Source organism: Alexandromys fortis, unplaced genomic scaffold (assembly GCF_014885135.2).
Source record: "Alexandromys fortis isolate MF-2015 unplaced genomic scaffold, M_Fortis_MF-2015_v1.1 scaffold_182, whole genome shotgun sequence".
NCBI classification, from domain to species: Eukaryota; Metazoa; Chordata; class Mammalia; order Rodentia; family Cricetidae; genus Alexandromys; species Alexandromys fortis.
In genome coordinates this window covers 3322252-3346132 of record NW_026068068.1, presented here as the reverse complement: position 1 = coordinate 3346132, position 23881 = coordinate 3322252, and the positions used below count along the sequence as shown (strand labels likewise).

The 23881-nt window shown below is 38.0% G+C and overlaps 1 protein-coding gene across 1 annotated transcript in view; it reads left to right on the top strand.

The window, feature by feature from the left end:
- Itgb8 (integrin subunit beta 8) overlaps window positions 1–23881 on the top strand; it is a 62808-nt gene that overhangs the window by 13869 nt on the left and 25058 nt on the right. The window contains exons 3-6 of the mRNA XM_050120828.1: window positions 9366–9612; window positions 11026–11191; window positions 11841–11999; window positions 20579–20674. Of these exons, the coding sequence (XP_049976785.1) occupies window positions 9366–9612; window positions 11026–11191; window positions 11841–11999; window positions 20579–20674 (668 nt within the window). The remainder of the gene's footprint in view (window positions 1–9365; window positions 9613–11025; window positions 11192–11840; window positions 12000–20578; window positions 20675–23881) is intronic.

Genomic DNA, 23881 nt, shown 5'->3' with positions numbered 1-23881 from the left:
GTTTAGTTCACGATGGTCAAGGACAAAGAGAGAGAGAACAGGGGTCCCAAAGTCTTTCCAAAGGCACACCTCCAATGACTAACTTCATCCAGTTAGGCTCTTCTTCTTTCTTAAATGTTCTTAAATGTTTTACCAACAGCCTTGGAGGCTGGATCAGACGTTTAACATATGGGACATACAAGTTTCAAATTGTAGCTTAGTGTTAAAGAAAGAAGTTTTGTTTAAATATTTAATGTGTAGTCATTCCCATAAGCTTCATAAGAAGAACTTGAGGTTCATTTAGATTTATGTGAGTCAAGTTTCCTGTCCTATTTGTTTTAATGTCTTTAGGGTTTTATTAAAATTTTTATTGCATTTGTGTGTGTGTGCGCGTGTTTACAGGTGTCCATGATGCAGCTTATGATGGAAGAACAAGACACAATTTGTGGGAATCAGTTCTTTCTTTCCATCAAGTGAATTGCAGGAATATAACTTAGGTCATCAGTAGGAGGCACCTTTATAGGTTGAGCCATTGGCCCAATCTTCAGTGTTTTCAGTTTAGTCCATAAGCTGTTTGCTCTTGCCCTTTCTCCAGCCAGTACTAGCATGCTGGAACATCTCTTGTAAGCTTACTATTACTAACCTTAACTCTAGGTTTTGGGCATGATTTACTTTTCCGTGCAAATAAGGCAATGACACTATTTTTATAATTAAATACTAATTTACAGCAGGTTATCCTATTTTATATCTTATTTATCATTAATAAATCCTTTAAATTTCCTGCTCTTTAGGAAATATTTGCAGTGTAAGTACCTATAAATTGTACCTTTCTGTTTATGTGTTCATGCAATTCATATATGTCAATTATTACAGTTTTCCCCTTTTGTAAAAGCTATATTCATGATTTAGGTCTTCTGAAACTATAAGCAGTCACCAGAGGCTTCAGAGAAGAAAAGCAGTCCTTACCCTAAGGTTATTTAGAATCCAGTGAAAATAATGATGATAATTACTAACATATATGTATTTACTCTGTGCAAAATATGGAACTAAATATTCTGTGTAAAGATATCTCATAGTAGCTTTTAGAAATTGAAAAAAGAGATAAGACGCCATGTCTGAGACCTCATAATTATTTGGTAAACATTAAAATGATGGTATGATTTAGTTGTTAGGGAAACAAGACACAGAAGCTCAGCTTAGTCCAAGGAGGACTAGCTTAGTGAAGAGTGTGTTAAAGCAATAATTACATGAAGAATTAGTTTACTGCAGGCAAAAGCAACATCAACAGAGTATGGAAGTGTGTGTTTTCAGAGGACTTCTGGAGACTTGCAAGCAGTTTTGTCTTGTTAGACGTTAAGATGCAGATGGAATCAAGATGATAAGATGCTTCAATCTGCCACTTGATTAGCTACTTGAGTACATTAAGCCAGCAGTGACATATACCACTTTGAGTTTGAAAAAGACAACATCTCCTTTGGATATATACCCAAAAGTGGTATTACATACACACACACACACACACACACACACACACACACACACACACAAAGGGGGGCTCCCTCTGACAATATTTTAAGGATACTTACATAAACACCCACCCCAGGATATTCTTCATATTCACCTGCCCTCCACAAAAAGAAGCTGATGAAGACAAGCAAGAGTATATGCCATGGCCACAGCAACTTGAACAAAAGTGAGCATAGTCAGAAACTCACTTCTCATTGTCTAAGATTTTTTTGTGAGACTGGTAAAGAAAGACACCAGCAACATAATCAGTCATTGTCCTTTATCCTCAACACTCAAAGCAGAGTGACTTTAGTGCCTATGAGTAATTACAAAGCCCACCCCCAGAAATGTATCTTCTCCAGCAAGGCCATACTGTTCAATCCTTCCCAAACAGTTCTACTGACTAGACATATTCAAACATATGAGCTATGGCGGTTATTCTAATTCAAACCACTCTACCCCGGGAAGGATAATATTATTTAGATACAATTACCTTGCAAATTATTTTGTCACTAATTAGAAATGTGTTGCCATACACAAGAGTTCCATACTAGCCCGGAATGGAGAATAACAGAAGTTTATTTATTAGGTGGTAGACTCATAGAAAGAATAGTGATCCACAGTCATTTTGCATGTGCAGGGAACTGGAACTGAATCCAGCATCAAAGGGGGTCTGTGCACACCTTTTGTCTGCATTTGTGGTACATGAGACCACACCCAAAGTGGGCCAGTATATTTACAGGCTATTAACTGAAGAAGTTCCTAGAGCACCACACCCTTTTGTTTAAATAAAAGAGTTCTAAGCCTAATACAAAACTGTATTCAGCAAGAACAAATATAACATTTAAAAGTTTGAATTACAATCACCATGAACAACATCAAGGAAAAAGCATATGCTAAATGTTTCAATAGTTATCCTATCCTAAGGTGTCTAAATCTTATATTAAAAATGGCTTGGCTAAGTCATGAGAGGAAAGTAACAATGACCATCTAGTCTTCAACTCTATCAGAGACCTGAGAAAAGAAATATTACTTGAGTAAAAAGGAGGTGCAATCAAGCAACTTTCAAAAGGTGCAAGAAATGACAGAGACAACTGGCTACCTGGACAAACACTCAAAGTCTCATTTACAACTTTGGGACAACCAACTTTGGCTAAGGCCTAGAGTAACTGACAGACCATTTTTCAAAAGCAGGAAAATTTTCAAAACCATCTTCTCCTGTCTTGCCAAGGTTTGGAAGATTTTTTTAAACCTGTATCCTGCTTATCCATTCTGAACATCATGCATTTTTGTTAGTGGTCAAGGCAGGGGCAGTTCTTTGCCTAAAGAACTGTTTTGCTGAGTAGTACTCTAATGTGTATATATTCCATACTTTCTTCATCCATTCTTCCATTGAAGGGCATCTAGGTTGTTTCCAGGTTCTGGCTATTATATCATTCTCGAGAGGGAGGGGGAACGGAATGGGGGAGGGGGAGATTTGTGGGAGGAGGGGGAGGGAAATGGGAAACGGGGAGGAGGTGGTAATTTTTAAAAAAAAAAAAAAACAAAAAAAAAATTATAATAAACCTCATAAAGTTGAAAAAAAAAAAAGAACTGTTTTGCCAAGAAGAAAACAAGCTCCAAGTGAAGTGTCTTTCACGCCCAACATTCTCTTGGGAATAGATCAGTGCAGCCAGGAGCAATTGTGTCTCACATCAACATAACCCTAAGTTATTTAAATGTCATATTCTACAGTTCTTTGAAGTGTCTGAAGATTATCTATCTATGCAAAATACAGTTGCTATGCGTCAAAAGAACCTTGTTAATCTAACTATAAGCATTACAAACATGGATGACTATTGACCTGTAATTCTTAATACCTATATAGCTTAAAGAATAAGGTTTCATAATAAAATATTAAACAATCTTTAAACAAATGTGCAGCAAAAGAGGACAATGACCTCAAAATATAAACAATGTATAAGTATCTTGATCAGAGATAGAAACGTATAATGTAATATATCCTAAAGTTGTATTAATATACAGAATATCCTAAGCAGAGATAGAAACATTCTTGCCTATAATATGAGAAAATAACTTTGATTAAGTGCACACAAATATTGTACACAGAAATAGGAGCATATTCACTATAACAAATATAACTTGAATTTTGTATCAATATACAAGAATCTGTACCAATGTAAACTGTCTATAAATAATAGCTCACAAGTATTCTCACTATTATTATTAGTGTAAAAAAGCTCACACTAACCTACATATTATCCCATCCAATCCCCTTTCTTTTCAAAAGAGATTCCTGTGTCTACTTAACTTCCACCCCAACCCTATACAATTTATAACCAATGCCTAATATATGTCTTTAACTCTGAGGAAAAACTTTGTTGGGAGAGAGGACATCATCTTCTAGAATTACTTCAAGTTGTCATGGGGGCAATGTTATTTCTATGGGATGCTGTGAAAACTAAAAATGATGGTTAAGTTCCAAGATTCATGTCTTGTATCATTGCAAATAGTCTCTGAGTAATTGGTAGGGTTTTCCTGACGTTCTTATTTGAAGTTCTGGCCAGAATGTTGTAAGAAAGTGAACCATCTCAGCTAACCAAGTTGGAATCATCTTAAGAAGTTTGTAACACAAAACTGATCTTAAAGTGATGCTATCAGCATCATGATGTCATATCAACCAGGTGGAATTGTGGCAGGACCTCATCTTCTTCCTGGAAACTTCAAAGATTATTGCAGAAAAATGTATTGTTCATTGGAGAAAACTTAAATGTTCATATATTAATATTCATATAGACATATATTCAGTGAAAGGTACCGTAGAGACAAAAATAGGTATGGGGAGAAGTAAAATTATTTGAAAGCAGAGTTTTGATAATAGTTGTCCCTAAATTTTATCTTGCTTCTGTCCCATACCAAGTGGCTCCTGATATGAGACAGAAACTCTAATTTTTTCTTTTAACAACATGCTTGGATTTAGAGGACAGAGCTGTTGTCCAACTCCAAAGCCAGCTTTGATTTTGAGGTGAGCCATAATTATCATCATACTGAGATGTAGGGAGAAATGGAGGTTTAGGTAGTTAAATTTTACCCTGCAGAGAATATTCTCTTTGCTTGGTGATTCTTTCTGGATAGTTATCTTTTTTTTTTCTTTAAGTTTTTAGATGTCTGAGGTCTCTCAACTTTTTGAAGATGGGTAACTTCCTGCACTGACATAAAAAGAATCCTACCCCAATCCTTATGAGATTTCCACACCACTTGTAGGATTGTCATCTCTGTGGATGAACTGTCATTTTTCTTTATCAAGAGGTTTTTTTTTATTATTGTTGTTGTTGTTGTTGTTTTTTTCCAAACTGAATCTTTATTTTTGGTATCCATAACTTTTCTTTTCCTGTGGAAACAAAAGAGAAATCTTTTTCCTAATGTAACACATCTCCTGGTTTTCATTCTGAGGTCAACACATCTGGCTATCAATAATAACCAGATGGGTAATTCAGCTGTGGAAGGGTAGATCAGGTATATGGAGTGAAAGAAGGCCGCAGAACTCCTGGGCAAGGCCTGGCAATGGCGTGAACTCTGGCCACTGGGCTCCAAACTGTTGCTGTACAAAAGAGTTCCACACTAGCCCAGAATGGAGTATAGCAAAGGTTTATTTATTACGGGGTAAACTCACTGTGGCCCTCTGTGTGTGTGGGGCGGGGGGCGGGAGCTGGAACTGAATCTAGCAGCCAAGCCCCACCCTCATCCCCATTCTCATGTTTATTGGTTTTTTGTCTGCATTTATAGTACATGAGATCACACCCAAAGTAGACCAGTATCTCAAAGGCTATTATCTGAAGGAGTTCCCACAGCAGAAATGCATGAAGTTATTCTTTTTCATTTTATTATTTTATGTTAGTGGATATTTTGCCTGCATATATGTTTGTGTACCATTGTGCACAGTACACTCAGAGACCAGAAGAGGGCTTTGGATACCTTTTGGATACCTTTGGAGTTACAGATGGTTGTGAGCAACACATAGGTTCTGGAAATCAAATCCGAGTCCTCTGGAAAAGCAGCTAATGCTCTTAACCATGTTTTTGACTCAGGAGGCTCTTTTTGTAGGTGGAAAAATCAAGAGTGGTAAGTTCTCACTTTCCTTCCTTAGCGGCTACTATCAGTAAAACCACTGGCTAGAACCGACAAATCCTTGATAAACCTGGTGTTGCTATTTGATACTGGAGTTCCATGGTCCACCGTCTCAGTTTCCTGTTACTCTAATAGCTCCTTTGATAGCAGTCTTGGGAAGCAAGAGAAGCTGAGTACACCAAACTAGGCTGTGGCCACTCTTTAATTAAATATGACATTTTGAAATCTTTTTATTTGGATATCCTATAGTTTCCAGGTCATCTTGTTAAAGAAACACTTAAAATTTCACAAAGGACATAGTCTGGGCCGAGTGTGAATAATGGACTTAAGAGTGACTTCGGCAACATTTAATTATAGAATGGTTTGATCAACTAATATATAGCGTTTATGTAGAGTATATGAATGCAGTATATCTATCTCTTCATAGCTCATCTCACATAGTTCCTCTAACATCAAGACATTGCTGCTTGTGTTAACAACCAGGTCTTAAGTCATGTATCTCTATACACTTCTCTCTGAGCCAGCTTAACCAAGCCATTTTAAACATCATCTGGTTATTGGTCTGTGTTGACTACACTCTAACATAAACAAAATGGAGCTTCTAGAGAGGAACACAGTGTTTACATAGCAATGAGACAGTGTCTCTACTGCCTTTACCTATGGAATATTACAAAACCCATATCTAATTCTTTTTTCCCACACATATAATTATCTAAGCCAAAGACAACCTGAGAGTACATTATTGATAATATCTCAAGTTCACAGGCAAGGAAGGCATGAAAAATCAAACTTGATTTTATCTTATCAAGCAAAGTGAGATTTGGGATCAGCCTGTCTAGGGCTATCTACCCTGAACTTGCAAAACATCACTGGAAATTCAGGAATCTTGAAATGTAAAAATAACTATTACTGTTCTCTTGTGCAATGACTAAAATGCCCAAGTATGGAAATATTTATTTTTAAGCAACAACTTGTGCTATTGAGGTCTTAGCCCATGCTGAGGACGCACCCATGTACCTGTGCTAAGGCCAGCATCTAGGTAATCCAGGATCCTGTCATAGTAGACTCCAAGGCTTTCTCATCACCTCTCTTCTGCTGAGGCAGTAAAAGATTTTGCTGGCTAGGCTCTGAACAAGTGTTGTTGGCACAGGTCCCCTGTGTGGCTGACATTTGTCTGGAGTGCCTTCAGTAGTTTAGGCCCTCAAAGATGCCTTTGCAAATACTGCAAAAACTGTGTCTTTCACTGAGGTCAGCATCCCACACTTTTGCTGAGTTCCTTGCACAATCTGCTAAATAACTGCTCCATCTTGCGTCATCTGTAAAAACACAGTCATTCAATGTCAGATGGAGTCACCATAAACTGCAATGATTCACCAAGAGAAAAACATCTTGTGACTAATGCATAGGATCTTTAGCAATATGCCCAAGTCAGTTGTCAGAAAAAACCCGACTACACAATTTATATATTTCTTAACTGGTGACCCATGTGTCAAGCCCTTCTGTATGAAGCATACTCTCCAACTGTGCTCTTTTTCTCTCTTATATAGCCCTGTGTAGTATTTTCTCCTACATTTAATTCTCCACTTAAATTACTATTGATACTTGTCAGTACAGAGCCAAAAGATGAACAAAGTACATGCTCTCTGGAGGCAGCCCAGCTCCTAAAGAGGAGCAGAGAATGGGTTAGGCCGGGAATTGCTTACTCCACTTTTCCTCCCAAACTTCTGGGATGCAGAACACAGAGCATTTCACTCACAGGGTTCCCTACTTAGGCAGGAAATCGGAAATGAATGAACACCTTTTCTTTTCTATATTTGTTCTTATCTGCCAGAAAAACATGTTTATAGGATGGATAGTTCAGCTTGAATAACATTGGAATTGTAAAAGAATTTAAAGGATAATTAGGAGTAATTCACTGATTAGGTAAATATTTTAATAAGTATATCATTCTACTGACTATGTGGATATACAAATTGTAATTTATTTTTATAAAATATTTCCCAGTTGAAACATTCTCCATGGATGAACAGTTAATGATTTGGAACCATTTGACTTATTTTAAACAGAGAAATTCACAAATTTTTAGTGGGTGACTTTTCTCAGGATATCTTAATGCACTCCTAAAATCTGAAGGGTCTACAGAACCCAAGTTCTGTATCAAATCATAATGTGGCCAAGAACTAAATAACCTGAACTGTAGACAGTAAAGGGGCCTTTGGAATACTCTTTGTTATGCAGGTGACTGTCTCTTCCAATACTGTTATTTTGCTCAAGGCCAAAACCTGGCCTCTGTGATTTTATACATTTACACATTTACTGAACCCCTCCATGTGTTGAACTAATAATCTGCACACCTTCAACACAGCACGGTTCTCTGTTCTAACCCACTGTTGCCCCCACTAACCAAAAGGGAGGTGTTCATTAGCTGATTCACAATGTGCACTCATCATCTCAAAGAGCTTCATGTGCTGTCAACTACCAAGGCATTCACATCTCATTGGTAAAGGCACCGTACATCAAAAGAGTGAATTAACATCTACATTTAATAAAACATTTTTAAAAGACATCTTTCACATTTGCCTCAGACCATTCCCTGAACACAGCCACCTGAATCTTTTTTCAGATAGAATGATACTTATTGTTTTGCAGTGTGCTTTTCTGTCTCTGAGGTGATGGACAATTCATGTTATATAAGTGATTCCTCCTACATTTGTACTGAGCTGGCCTATATTTTTATTTGTATATCATCTCTAGAATTAACAGAAATATGGCTGGGGGAATTGTTCACAGTGATAGGCCTTTGAGAGCTGCATACAACCTTGTTTCCTGCTGGAGCACTCTGCTTCCTGATCTGTTGAAGGAAGAGAGGGCCTGCTTTTGGTTACAAGGAGCGGTACCCTTTTTTTGACCCGTCCACCCGGCTAGTTAACACCTGAAATAATCACACAGAAACTGTATTCATCAAATTACTGCCTGGTTCATCATCTCTAGCCTCTTATTGGCTAACTCTCACATCTTGATTTAACCCATTTCTACCAATCTTTGTAATACCACGAGGTTGTGGTTTACCGGGAAAGATTCTAACCAGCATCAGTCTCAGGCCAGAGCTTCATGGCGTCTGCCTTTCTGTCCTTCTTCTTAGCGTTCTGTCTACTCCACCTACCTAATTTCTGCCCTAGCAAAAGGCCAAGGCAGTTTCTTTATTCAACCAATGAAAGCAACACATAGACAGAAGAATCTCTTACACCACTATCTACAAAGATGAGAAAAAGTGAGTCATCACGCTACTGCCATCCCAACTACCATGCTGTGTCCTCTGATCTGTGAGCCCAGGCAATTCTATTTTGCTTACGTTGAGTCTATCCAGTACTGGATCACAGCGGTAAGATAAGTAACTTGATAATGTGTAAACTTAGGATAACTGTGCTGCAAACTGAAGTATCATTGCAAGTCACCAAGATGGCTCAGTGGCTGCAGGGGTTTGTCACACCTGACCATCCTAGAGTTCAATCTCTGGGGTCCACAGAAGAAAAGCACAGAACTGATTTTGATTTCTGCAAGTCATCGTCTGACCTCAACACATATGTTGTCGTAAGTGTGCTCATACATACACACAAACACACACATCTATACACACACACACAACACACACACATACATTCACATGCCAAATGCAATTGAAAATGTCACTTACTTATTGACTTCTAAGGTGTAAATAAAGATTATATGATGTTTTTCTTTCTTTGAATTAGGAGCTGAAGCTAATTTCATGCTAAAAATTCGTCCTCTGAAGAAATATCCAGTGGATCTTTATTATCTGGTTGATGTGTCAGCATCAATGCACAATAATATAGAAAAATTGAATTCCGTTGGAAATGATTTATCTAGAAAGATGGCTTTTTTCTCCCGTGACTTCCGTCTTGGTTTTGGCTCCTATGTGGATAAAACTGTCTCACCTTACATTAGCATCCACCCAGAGAGGATCCACAATCAGTGCAGGTAGCTGATGTTTCCTGTGGAGAATACTAAAAGAATCTTTTGTATAAAAATCTCATGTTGATTATTCTTATAGACTTAACCATGTTTCAAAATATTGTCTTATTAAATAAAAGTTAAAAGTATTTGAGGAGGATCCTGTTCCTTTATGGAAATGTTTGCTTGTAGCTTTGGTTTTTAGTTATAGTCCTTCAAATATTGTTTATTCATTTTTTATCAAACAACAAAAAAAAACCTTTCCTATTATTAGTAACCCTGGATCAATTTCCAACAATGAGGCTGATGTGCATATAAATACCTCTGGAAATTCAATATGCCTCTTTTGTAATTGCTCCAAATTTATTGAATTTGGATTTGACATATTTTAGAGTATTATTACTGCAATGCTACACTGACACCTTACTGTATTGAGATGGTATATATTTATGTCGTTAATGATATAACCAACTGCCTCAAAGACCAGGGATCAACAAATAAGAATTTGTTTCTATACAGCACTTACCTCCTTAAGGAAAGAAAACTGACTTTAAGCATGCAAGTTTTCATTTAGTGTCACCTGATAGGTTTTCAGAGAAATAATTTTGTAAATCTCTTGTTCCATAAATCATTTTCTTTAAAGATATTCTCTGCTTTAAACTGTTCCAATCATTTCACTCTACATGTTCCAACAAAAGCAATTAATCTATTAATCACACAATGTAGGATTGGTTTATCTTTTACAAGACTTTGAAAAATCTTCTAATTGCTATTTATCATCCCTTGTGGTTTTCTGAGGTCAGGAGTTACTTTGTTTCTCAGACTGACCCTGAAATCATGACTCCTACTGCCTCTGCCTCCTGAGTACTTGGGTTACATTATGCCCAGTTTAAATAATCTTGAAGGAGAGCTTGCCTGAGGACTGGGACTCTTTCTGAGATACAGGAGGGATTATCAAACTTTACTGCTCACTAATAATTCCACAACAAGTAACATTTTCAAAATTAGTGTGATATCTTTTTAGAAATAAAGAAATTAAAATGTTATTTCAGTTGAATCCACAAACTATCTTCCTGGATGTGTTTCTCACCTGCTCCAGGGCCAACTGTGACAGGAAATTACTACAAATCCTTAAGTTCCTTTCAAAAATTCAGGGTTTATTAGCATACTGAAGTGCTTCATTGTCCTTTAATTATGAAACACATGAATCTTCTTTATTTTTGAACATCAAATTTACAGTTCTATTTTCTGTTCACAAACATGTTTCACCAATATTGAACTCCTTAACCTTAAAAATGTTTTATGTTGTAAAAATTTCTCTACACCTCCAAGAAAATCTCTTCCTTTTATATAGCAACATAATCAGACTGTGAGTAGCACTTTGAAAATTTTAAGGAAGCACAGAAAATTAGATTTTTGCACTTTTTTTTACCCACACAGTGACTACAATTTAGATTGTATGCCTCCCCATGGATACATCCATGTGCTGTCCCTGACAGAAAACATCACTGAATTTGAAAAAGCAGTCCACAGACAAAAGATCTCTGGAAACATAGATACTCCAGAAGGAGGTTTCGATGCCATGCTTCAAGCTGCTGTCTGTGAGGTAAGACGTTTTGCATGCTGAAATGTAGCAGAAGCTGTAAGAGTTTTATGTTCTGGTTGGTTCATGAAGTAGAAACAGCATGGACAAATACATTTTTTTTAATTGAAAAAAAAAATTTCTGCATCCTCCCAGCCTCTCATTTCCCTTCCCCTCCTCCCACTCNGGGAAAGCCCCAGGCCCCCCCCCCCCCGCTCCATCCAGGTCTAGGAAGGTGAACATCCAAACTGGCTAGGCTCCCACAAAGCCAGAACATGAAGTAGGATCAAAACCCAGTGCCATTGTCCTTGGCTTCTCATCAGCCCTCATGTCTGCCATGTTCAGAGAGTCTGGTTTTATCCCATGCTTTTTCAGTCCCAGTCCAGCTAATCTCATTTCCCATCACTATTAGGATTCATTTTGGTATATGCTTGGGTAGAGGGGGCCAAGCAGGAGATGTTCTTTGCTTCTATAAACCTCAAGAAAAAGCCAGAAAGAGCCTGTTATCCCATTCCCATCACGTTATCTGGTTTATTCTTCCTCTAATGAGGGAGTAAAAGGTAAACAAATACATGGGCATGCTATTTTAAAGCCTTACTAATGTTTGTCAACTGGCAAGAGCACAGTGAGATCCATGTCATTGTACAAGATCTAATTACATGTTTATTTTAAGAGTCATATTGGATGGCGAAAAGAAGCTAAAAGATTGTTGCTGGTGATGACAGACCAGACATCACATCTTGCTCTTGATAGCAAATTGGCAGGCATAGTGGTGCCAAATGACGGAAACTGCCATCTGAAAAACAATGTCTACGTCAAATCGACAACCATGGTAATGTAGCAACAGCTTCTTCCTAGCTATGTTGACTCCTTGGGCTAAAATCCAAGTTTAAATTGCCAATTCAGACATTCTAGTTCCAGGAAGTTACCTGATATAGATATAGATATAGAACCAAAATGGACCAGGATATAGAACCAAGACAGACCAAGATATAGAACCAAGACGGACCAGGAATCAAGACCTATGGAGCAGTAAAGTACAATTACTGCTCAAGAAAGTTGATGACTAAAAAATATGTCCATTGTCTAGTTGCTCAGGAATGGTAGAATTTTTGAAATAAGGTGATACAAGAGCTTATTTTCATGTGATTCAAAGACTTGAAAAGAAAGAAAAACATGGCTTTGTTTTGTAAAAATAAGCTAGTTCTTTGATATTAGTATCTATAAATAGAATAAGAAGTGTTAAAAACAGAATTGGTCTAAGGAATCTTCAGAATACAGTACTAAATAAGCTAAACAAAGGTCATAGGGAAAGCGTAAACAAGGCAGGCTTTGTGTACTCACCCCACTCATCCTCCCTCCGCAGCGCATCTTTGTGTAGGACTGCTCCTTAGGCGAAGCCTGTCGGAATTGCTTCCTAGAGGTTACCATCGTATTTGAATCATGTATTTAAATACACACTGTTATTACCACATCTTCCGAGGCATTAGCTAATTGTAGATATTTTTAAAAATGAACAACAAAGTATCATTTGTGTCTGATATTGACAGCTATTTACTTTCAAATATTTTGAACAAAACTGGCAAATTTTTCATTGCCTAGTACCACATAAATTAGACATGGTGCTTAAAAGTCCAGCATTCATGAGGTGGGGACAAGAGGATCAGAAATTCAATATTATCCTCAGATATACAGCAAGTTCAAGACCAACCTGGGCACATCAGACTCTGTTTCAAATAATATAATAAAATGAAATAATAAACTATAATAAATAAATTCAATCTTCAGTACATTTGAAATTCAGGCTTTGGGTGTCTTTCTCTTTGCTAATCCTTTCCCATGCAGCTCTATTCACTTCTAGTTACTCATTTCTTATCTAGCTTTCTTTCTACTTGGCCTCATTTAATCTAGGGTAGAGGTCTCATGTGCTCTTGGAAATGGACGAGGAGACAGAAGGAGCTACTCTATTTTGAGACAGAGGGAAGTTTTTTAAAGGAGAAATGAGAATGGTATGATTCCCAAGTCCTGTTATTCTTTTGAAGTCTTGTCAAGTAACTGACATCATCTCTTCATTAGTAAACTTGAAAGGATGCTGAGGATGACTCTTTGAGCAAAATAAAATGCTGTCACGATATTAGACCTAGGTTATATTTTTAAAAACTTGTAGGGATAAGTTATAATTTCGGATATAATTTTTGTAGGATTTTAAGCCCCAATTGAGTTGTTGTGATATGGGGGAAACAGGCAATGCATCATGCCCTTCTTTTGTGTTCCTGGCCATTATTCAAGTTGTGTAGAGGAATGACGTTTATACATGTCATTCCAGTGACATATTGGGTATATCAAAGAGAAGTGCATTTGATAACAATTCATTGACTGAAAACCTTTGCAAACACTTTGCACACAGCATGGAATTTGTCATTATAACAAGTCTGTACGATAGTAACCATTATTGTCTTTTTACTAGCAAAAATGCCCCAGTTAGAAAATCTAAATTAAGTCTGTATGGGTTAAGTCTTCATAGCTGGAAGCTACTAAAGTAAAGGACTGTGGATCTGGGACCCACTGCATTTCAATCAATGTATCTCAACCAAAAAGCAAAGAAATAGGGAAATGGTTTTCTTGGTGTTTACACTGTGGTCTTCACCTACAGAATAAACATAGATACCTTCATTTAATCTGAATTATAAAAGAAGATTTAAGTAATTTCTCTCTAGGCTGTTGGCACTGATGGTACACTATTAAGTAAATGTATTTTCTAATGTTTTTTTTTTCCCATTACACTAAATGTCATAATAAAACCTGAGTACTAACCTAGTGTTTCTGTCTGCCCAACAATAATGTCAACTTAAAGTATGCCATTCTCTCCAAAAGGACAGAGGTTCATACATTGTTGATAATGGAAAAGATAATTAATCCTTAAGGCATAGAAGTCCATTCTGTTTCCCCACCCAGCTTTTCCAAATTACTGGACCTCATTCAGAGCCTTCCCAATCATCCCACCCTTTGCAACGGCCAAGCATTATACAAAGATCTTCCAGCAAAATGAGAGGAGACCAAGGAGCACATATGTGGAGACACTGAGTGAACTTGGCCAATGGGCAGTTCAGATGCTGGTGTGACTTTCAGCCCTGAACACACAAATGCAAATAAATTCACTAGTGTCTCCTGTGCACACTTGGTGTTCCACGCTCTGCACAGTTTTCATGTGCCCTGTCACTAGCCAGTGATTCTTCACTTCCACATGCCTCCTCGGGACTTTCTCCCACTGGTTCCAGTAGCCATTCCCCTTGCTGAACGCACAGCGGAAAAGTAGCTGCTGACTGGGTCAGAATATTAGATGGCTGATGTAGAACTGCTGACGGCCATTCACGTTTAGTGTAGACTTACGCTTCTCTTCCTAGAAGTATAGTCAACTCTCTGTTCTTTCTCTCACTCAACTTTGCTTAACATGTATTGCACTTTTAGTCTGCTATCTGTGAAGCTTTCTGCTGTTCAGGAAGTACATTTAAGGTTGTTTTATAATTGCCAGTGAGGAAAGCAAGGGTAAGAACATAATTGATTATTTTAATTCCATAGCTTAGCTACATGAGTTACCAGGATTTTATGAATTACTGATGTGGGAGGTGATGTATGCTGTGAATATGATATACTGCCTTTGGTTAATTAAAAAGCTGCTTCTGTCAATGGCTTAACAGAATTTAGCCAGGCTTGAAGAGACAGGCACACCAGAACCTTGCCAGTAAGTCACAGCCACATGATGATACACAGATTAATAGAAGTGGGTTAATTTAAGATGTAAGAGCTTGCTAGAATTATGCTAGAGTCATTGGCCAAGCAGTGTTGTAATTAATACAGTTTCTGTGTGACTATTTCATGCCAAGGCAGCCAGGAATGAACAAACAGCCTCCAACAACAAATTACTACATTTACTTCAGTGCTCTTTTTTATTGAAATAGATTTTCTCTAGCAGTTTCAAAGTCAACAAAGATGTTTATTGACATCAGACAATTCCATTTAAGCACTGACTTGTAATATTTCAGTAAAGACATTTGTTAATTATTTTTTCTGCTCTGGATTAAGAAATGGGCTCTTCAATGTCAGAAGGTGTTAAGCATCCTTTCACTGATCATTGTGTGCCCTGAATGCACTCATAAAAATACTTATTCTTTAGCACTCTTACATACTTCTCGAAGGTTGGGAGCCTGTGTGTATTTTAACAAATATTGTTGAGTCTTAGTTTTTTTATTTAATTAACAAAACACTTGCTAGCAGTTGACTATACTATTTGCTTGAAACTGCAAGCATGCTGAGAATACATCGGCAGTTATTTGATGAAAGCTAATTAGAATGTTCTACATGTTCTCAGAAAAGTATTCAGGAAATAATCTCTGCAAATAATACTAACCAAGCTTACTCTTAATTGAAAACAAATGCCACATGTAGAAATCACCTACCCCTGATTCTCTTTCTGTAGAACCTCTGGAAAGGAATTCAACTAATCTATAAAAACTCAGCTCAAGAACATTTGAATTTCATTTACAATTTTATGAAACAAACTATATTGTTTAAATTAAATATTGGGTTTAATATTTCATTTAAGCATGAACACGTCTGCTTCCATTCTCTTTGGAAAGTGTACAAAGATTGTGAGTGCTTGCCCTTCTTCACCAAGTAGAGCTTAGTGACTATAGTCTACATCATCCGGGGCAGAGGAGACAGATTCAAGCACCCCAGGAGCCAGAGAAACAGGGTTAGTGAGTGAGGCAGACCCACCAAAGCACAGGGAGAGCATGTCCACAGTTGGCTGATAGCAGTCTTTTATTTAAAATGTCTTTTACTAAGTAGTCCTTTTCTGCATGACCCTTTACTTTTTGGAAGCACAACCTCACAGCCCAGAACTAGGACTAATGCTTTTCTTCTCTTGGGTAAATAAGGTCACAGTCAGAAGCTGAACATAATCCCACTCTACACCAAGGAAGATCCTGCAGTAGATGCCAGTCAGTGAGGCATCAAGACCTAGGCGACTTCTCACATTGGCATGGGCTTAGTAATTACAGGATCCTGAAGAAAAACTTCTTTTTCAGTAGTCCATTTATATGAAAGGGTATGAATGTAATTCTCAAAAATATTAACTAGTGCTTCTATATGCCTTAATCACATAGAAACAGGACCCAAGATAGCATAAAATTGTGTTCTGGTCACCTAGTGTGCTAATCACCATCCCCTCTCTATGACATCTATCTGAGATGATCAGCTTGTGAAGAGGTGGGATTTGATTTGAATCACAGTTTGGAAAGATGTGGTCCATGAAGCTCTGTTCCCATTGCATTGCGACTGTGGAGGTAAAGCTGCTTACTTTGTGGCCAGGGAGCAAAAGAAGGAAAAGAGGCCAGGGGCAAGAGTCTCCTCCCAGGGCATGTCCCAGTGGCATGAATACTTCGAATAACCCCCACCAGTCAATTGTTCCACTGTCACCTCCTAGATTCACAATGCGTGGACCAGGCTTCCACCGTGTGGGCTGCTGAGGTCCATTAAAGGTCCACACTGAGTGCAGAGTTGGGAGTGTAGCCCCAGCACCATTGCTCTGTCCAGACCATCAGTCCTGGATTCTCTTTGGGATATTTCACTTTTAAGAGAACATTTCCATGCCAAAGACATTTTAGCTATCATGGCAGGGGAAAGGAGTGTCACCCTTTAGAGGGTAGTCAGACACTATGCTCACATCTTCTATTGCATAGGACACTCTGTACAGACTATATTGCACATATATATGTGTGTGTATACATTATATATATATCCTGTACAGACACACTCTGAAAACAATCTTATATCCAGCCCCAAATGTTGGCAGCCTCACTGCTGCCCAACCTGCCCTAGGCCATTACTAGGATCTACCAAGTTCTTCAAAGCCAGGGTGTTGAGACAGAAGCAGACAAACATATCTTTCAAGTTTTTATCCAAGTACATTTTCACTGTCACCCTGTTTCTGCTTCATTCCTCTCAAACATAAACTCACTAAAAAATAAAGTTTTCAATATCTTATTAAAGTTCTAAATACTACAAACTCTAACTTATCATCACCTCTTAATTTTACTTAGAAGAAGAGACTCGTTAGCAGTTTCTTTGTCCCCCTGGATGTGCATATTTTTATAATTCAACTGTACTTCCTAAATAGTAATCTTTGACTGAAAGTGTTCCCATCAACCTCTCTTCTCTCCTGACCTTTATAAATCACTTCCCACAAACTGAATCACTTAGTGGTGCTCCTGGCATGTTCCCTCCCTTCTCCCCTTTGCCTCTGAACTACATTTTATCTCCATTAATTATTTTCAGAGTTTAGAGAAGCAATATAATAATGGGTTAGTTGGAGAGAGGAGGGATATGTGCTAGAGCTGAGGAGTCATGACATCACCAAGACAGGGCATCTGGCTAGAGAGGGAGTGCATTCTCCTGCTAGCAGGAAAATGAACATAGAAGATAAAATGCTCAAAAGATAGTGTGCTTCATCGAGGAGAGGTGAGAAAGCTTCAGAAATGGCCATTAATCCACAGCCACTTGTCAACAGTGGTTTATTTAAACATGTGTTAGAAATTTATAACCAAAAAAAAATCTGCCTCAAGGTACTTGGAATTTTTCTTTTAAAATGGATTTCTCTCTAGAGGCAAAAAAATGTTCTTTTAAACATAGGAGTCCGATGAAAGTTCTCAGTGATCGTCTGACCAGCTAGAGTGAATGTTCTAGACTTGAATTTTGTTTAATTTTGGCTAACATGACTTCCTCTTTGTAGACGAGAAAAATTTCAAAGGCTTTTAAAATGGCTCATATTTTCGACTGTTCTTTAAATATTGACTTTGTGTGGATTAAGTATAAGCTGGTTAAAAACATATGGGCTATTTTTCTCTTATTTTAAATGAAATGTTTTAAAAGTAAAAAGAGTGAGTGCTTGGCAAGCTGTTATTATTTTTGTGAAAGAAAAATATTTTAAAAGTAACTGTTGCTATTAAAATAATATTCCCAATGTATCTGGGTTTTCTTTACTTCTTACTTACTCCCTGTAACTTAACTGGTATTACACAAACTGCCACAAATCTATTTTAAGGTCATGTATTTTATTTAAGGAACAAGAATTGGGATTTGGCTTGAAGAATTTATACTTAGGGAATAGTTTCTTATTACTTCAAAATTACATTCCTAAAAATTGCTCTGGGCAGAATGTTTTACATGCACTCGTGTTTTAATACTTTTCAGGCGTTTTCATGAATTGGGCTCATATCACATTTAATGCAAATAATAAATACAAATCAGACAAAGTTTTGCTGTGCTGTCTCCTGCAGGTTGAGCCCAGGCTCTCAGATGCATATGGTCTAACCCTGAGCACACCTACTGCCTAGCAGAATTTTTGCATAAATTTAAAATGCAGGCTGCAGAACATTGGCTGTAAATAAGACTAGTTAATTCAGGTTTATTACTAGATTCACATAGTTTTCATATTACAGAGAAGTTAACTAAGTGAGATTAGCACTGTTAGGTGAAACTTTGTATGGTGATTTGAAGGAAATGGCCTGCAAAAGGAATGGCACTATTAGGAGGTGTGGCCTTGTTGTAGTAGGTGTGGTTTTGGTGGAAGAAGTGGGTCACTATGGAAATGGGCTTTGAGGTCTCACATATGCTCAAACTATGCCCAGAGTGGCAGCCCACTTCCTTTTGCCTACAAGTCAAAATACAGGACACTCAGCTACTTCTCCAGCACCAGTGTCTGGTGGATGCCATGTCACACCATGGTAATGGACTAAACCTTTGAACATGTTAGTCACCCCAATTGAATGTTTTTCCTTTATTAGAGTTGCTGTAGTCAAGGTGTCTCTTCACAGAAATAAAAACCCTAATTAAGACACTTGGTAAACTATAGAACAACTTGATCTTGACCAACATGAAGCTAGGTAGGCTCAGTCACACAGCCCTTTTACTCCTACAATTAGGCACCAATGAGTAGAGTCTGACATCATCCCTCTGAGGATGTTTAATTATGATTCTGTTGCTTGAAACCATCAATTTAACTCCTAGATGAACATTTATGGAAAGAAATAACCCCAGCACTGTGCCTTACTATGTAACAGTGAATAGCAGCTTTTGTAGCTGTCAACCAGGAGGATGAGGTGGGAGGGCATTGCTGAGAATTGAAGCCAGGATCTTTTGTGCTCTAGGCAAGAACCCAACCACTGCATTGCATTCTCATCCTTGCACTAAACTGTATTTCCTTTTCTAACTCATCCCTACCTTTCTGGTTTTTTTTCTTGTTCTTTCTTTCCTTCTTCCTTCCTTCCTTCCTTTCTTTCTTTCTTTCTTTCTTTCTTCCTTCCTTCCTTCCTTCCTTCCTTCCTTCTTTCTTTCTTTCTTTTTTTTTTTTTTTTTTAGTTTTTCAAAACAGGGTTTCTCTATAGTTTTGGAGCCTGTCCTAGAACTCTCTCTTGTAGACCAGGCTGGCCTCGAACTCACAGAGATCTGCCTGCCTCTGCCTCCCGAATGCTGGGATTAAAGGAGTGTGCCACCACTGCCCGACATTCCTAGCTTTCTAACAACCACCACACACAAAAAAGTTACATTTAGCTTTTCACATTCTATTTACCAAGGTAAAATGGCTCCTAGTATATTGTACAACCAAAAAAAAGGCATAACAATAAATTAAAAAGTCATTAATATTCATTGTATATAAAAAGTAAAAGTAGAAATCCTGCAGTGCTTTGAATCCCTATAGACTACATCTTTCTAATTTAATGTTCTATTGTCATCTTTCTAATTACCCAGCAACTCTAGAAGGTGGATCTCACGCTTATGTTAGCGGATAGAACCAAGAGCTTCTGTTATCCAAGTGAAAGCCACGGGGTTTTCAGCATCTAAAGAGTTTATATATTCTATGTCACAAGTCAAATCAAATGTTTGCATGCACACACATACATACGCAAATGTGTGCATACAAGTATATGTGCATACACAATGGATCTATATAAAGAAATATATATTTTTATTGTTTTGCACTTCAAAACTTTCTGAGTTTCACCTAGAATTCACTGTCACTTGCATGTCTCTACTTGTGACTACTGTACTCTTTCAGCTACATCATTTTCATTTCAACATTAACTTAACAAGGTTCTGATTCTCAATTCTGTGAATTTGACCATCTTTACTTTTTTTTAAATTGTAGATTTTGATGGAGCTTTGCTTGCAAGACACCCTGATTTCATGAATATTGGTGCTGCATTTACAAAGAGTTTAAATGTTCCTTGATTGACATAAGCAAGAACATACGCTATTGTTATTCTAAGTCACTTGCTTTCTCTGTACTAAAAGTCTAGAGATGTGAGCGGCTTTGTTGCTGAACTTCACTCCCTTGTTTCATGTCCATTACAGGAACATCCGTCACTGGGCCAACTTTCTGAAAAGTTAATAGACAACAACATAAATGTCATTTTTGCAGTTCAAGGAAAGCAGTTTCATTGGTACAAGGTATGTTCATGCCTGCAACATCAAAGTTAAAATGTTTGGGTTGGTGGTTGTAGTGAGGCAGTTTTCAGAAGCAGGGATGGAGATTCTGGAATTCTGATACACTCTGTAAATTTAATAATATCTCAAAGTAAACTTTATAATATCTTATCTCAGCATTCAGGGGCAAATTTCATCTAAGTCTGTGACACTCTAGGACCATGTCATGTGGGCATTGAGAGCTGTATGTAAACTATAGTCAATACACAAGGACATGGCCAGACAACTAAGCTGGTACTGAGTTTAACAATAATGGAAAACCTCCATCACATGAGAAGTATTTCATTCTCCAACTCTGTCCCTTTCACGGCTGAAGTCCTGTTTGCACCATGGCTCATAGCCACATCTTTAAAATAGGCTAAGACTACAGGACACCAACTCTCTGCTTTTTATAATTTTTTTGGAGAACTTCATACATAATCACTGTATTTATTTCATTTCTTCCCCCTCTCTTTCCCTCTTCAACTCCCTATATACCCCCAACTTTTCCTCAAATTAATAGTACTTTATTATTGCTAAATATATACATGTATATGAATATATACTTATATATTCTGTTTTAGCATTACTTTTATGTACAAGTGTTCAGGTCTGATGTGGGATTAGATAATTTACTAAAATCTGTCAGGGATTCATCCCTAGAAAAATGATTCTTCTTTCTGCAGCTTTTGATTGCCTTGTAACTTTTCATCTAAGAATGGGGCCTTGTGAAAATGCTTCCATCCATGCTGTTATGCTGACTGGTATCATCATTCTACAGATCTTGTTGAGGCAGTCAGACAGTTGAGATTTCATGGGTGAAGCTTCACAGTCATACCTAGCATGATTGAAGCAGGCATCCTGGTCCCCATTCCTTGTAATCTCTTTGTCCCTTTTTCCATGACTTTCCAGAGGAGCCATGGGTGTAGGAATTGTATTTAGTTGTACTGATTTTTCAACAGCACCTAGCTTTGGTCTAGATGATGAAGCAAAGAACCAGTAGAAGCCATGGAAGTGGCTAAGCTAGGCAATAGCTTGTACATAACAATTATCTCTGTGATTCCCAGAGCCCTTCGGTGTATGTGAGACTCACAAGCAAACCAAACATTGTACAGCAATACTAATCTGAAGTGCCACGTAGCTTCCCAAAAATAAACGGGCTGTACCTGTAGCACTACTTTTCTTTCCCAGTCTTCTTAGGGTGGCTCTTCCAAGACATTCTGTTACTTGTTTCCATGAGATCATTATACCTCACTCAGTTGTCCTCTCCTCACTCAGCCATCATCTCCTTCACAAGTTTTGCTTTTTCCTTCTGTTCTCTATTCTAAACCTCTTGCAGTGTCCCATTTGCTTTGCCTTTATTTATTTACCTATTTATTTATTTATTTTCAACCTTTGAGTGGCCACATTTTCTTTTGACTTTAAAAAAAATGCTGAAACTCATTTCCATCTTCCACAAAGCTTGTGTTTCCTTCACTAGTTAACCTCATTCCTAATGACCATGCCACCGCCTGGTAATGCAGCTTTATGTGTATTGCTAGTTGTCTTTGAAATTTATGATGAGACTTTAATACCTTGATTCCCCAAATGTATATACACACCATGAAATCACCTTTTAACATCATAGCAAATCAAAACATCATAGCAAATCAAAATTCACAAGAGTTGGTTTTGGCCCAAGCTGAATGATACAAAACCACAAACAGCTTCTGTTTATTCCCTATCAACTTTCAGACATGGAGCATAGAGACAGCCATTCTTGCAGTTCTCTTAGCTACACCGAACAAGCACAGCATTGTGAACATGCTCATTTCAAGAAGAGCAAACATTTAGAGAGGTTAAAAACTTGCCTGCTTTTCTAACAAGTCAAATCCTGGGCTTTTAACCTTTAACAGCTGACCTTTAATTTCTATGCAGTTTTTTTTTTATTTTTTTTGTCTCATGTATCTCTACTGTTGATTGTTTCGTCTTTGTTATTGGTTACTGACACCAGGGTTTCCCTCTCTTTGTAAACATGCCGTTGACTGATAAGATACAAAATCAAGTTTCTGATCAACTGAATTGTGTGCACAGTAAGAATTACTGTGCTCTCCAACCCCAATGAGCCTTGTGCAGAGTTCCAAGTACCCCTACTGTTGGTATTCTGACAGGTGCCATTTTTAATTAATTCTTCTTTAAAAAAACACATAACAATCCTAGCTCCCACTCCTTACACCTTCCCCCCCCAACCACACCCACATCCACTCCCCAGGGAGGGGTAAGGCTTCTCATGGGAAGTCAACAAAGTCTAACACATTGCTTTGAGGGCAGGACCAAGGCTCTCCACACTTTATCTAGGCTGAGCAAGGTATCCCTCCAGGGACAATGGATTCCAAAAAGTAGGTACAAGCAGTAGGAATAAATCCTGGTATCACTGTCAGTGGCCCCACAGACTACACCAACCATACAACAGTTACCACATTCCAAGGGACTAGCTTGAGCCTATGCTGGTTTCCCCATTGTTGGGCCTGAGTGAGTGAGCTTCCATTAACTCCAGTAAGCTGTTTCAATGGCGATTCCCATCATGGTCCTGACTCTTTTGCTCATGTTATCACTCTTCTATTTCTTCAAGTGGACTTGGGGAGCTTAGCCCTGTGTTCTGCTGTGGATCTCTGCATCTGCTTCCATCAGTTGCTGGATGAAGGTTCTATGATAACAATTAAGGTAGTCATCAATCTGTCTACAGGGCAAGGCCAGTTCATGCATAGTCTCCATAATTGCTTAGGGTTCATCCTTGTGGATTTCTGGGAATTTCTCTAGTGCTAGGTTTTTTGCTAGATGTTACGTCGTAAATGAACGGCAGACAGAAATTATAATAAAATATTCAGCTTTAATAAGGGAAGGACTTACAAAGCCGAGATTCCCGTGGAGAACAGGAAAACAGAAGGGGAGGCAAGGAGCACACCCACAATATTTGTAAGTAAATAATATCCTCAGGGGACCGCGCCCTACAAGCAAGGTGATTGGCTGGGCTTCCCCTACATCTATCCCCATAATGGCTCCCTCAGTCAAGTTACCTTTTTTCCTTGTTCTCCCTCTCTGTCCTTTCCCCATCTCAACCATCCTGTTTCATTAAGTTATCAACCCTCCTCTTCTTCTCCCTCTGCTCTCCTTTATCCTCTGACCCCCAGAATTCTAATTTTCTCAGGAGAT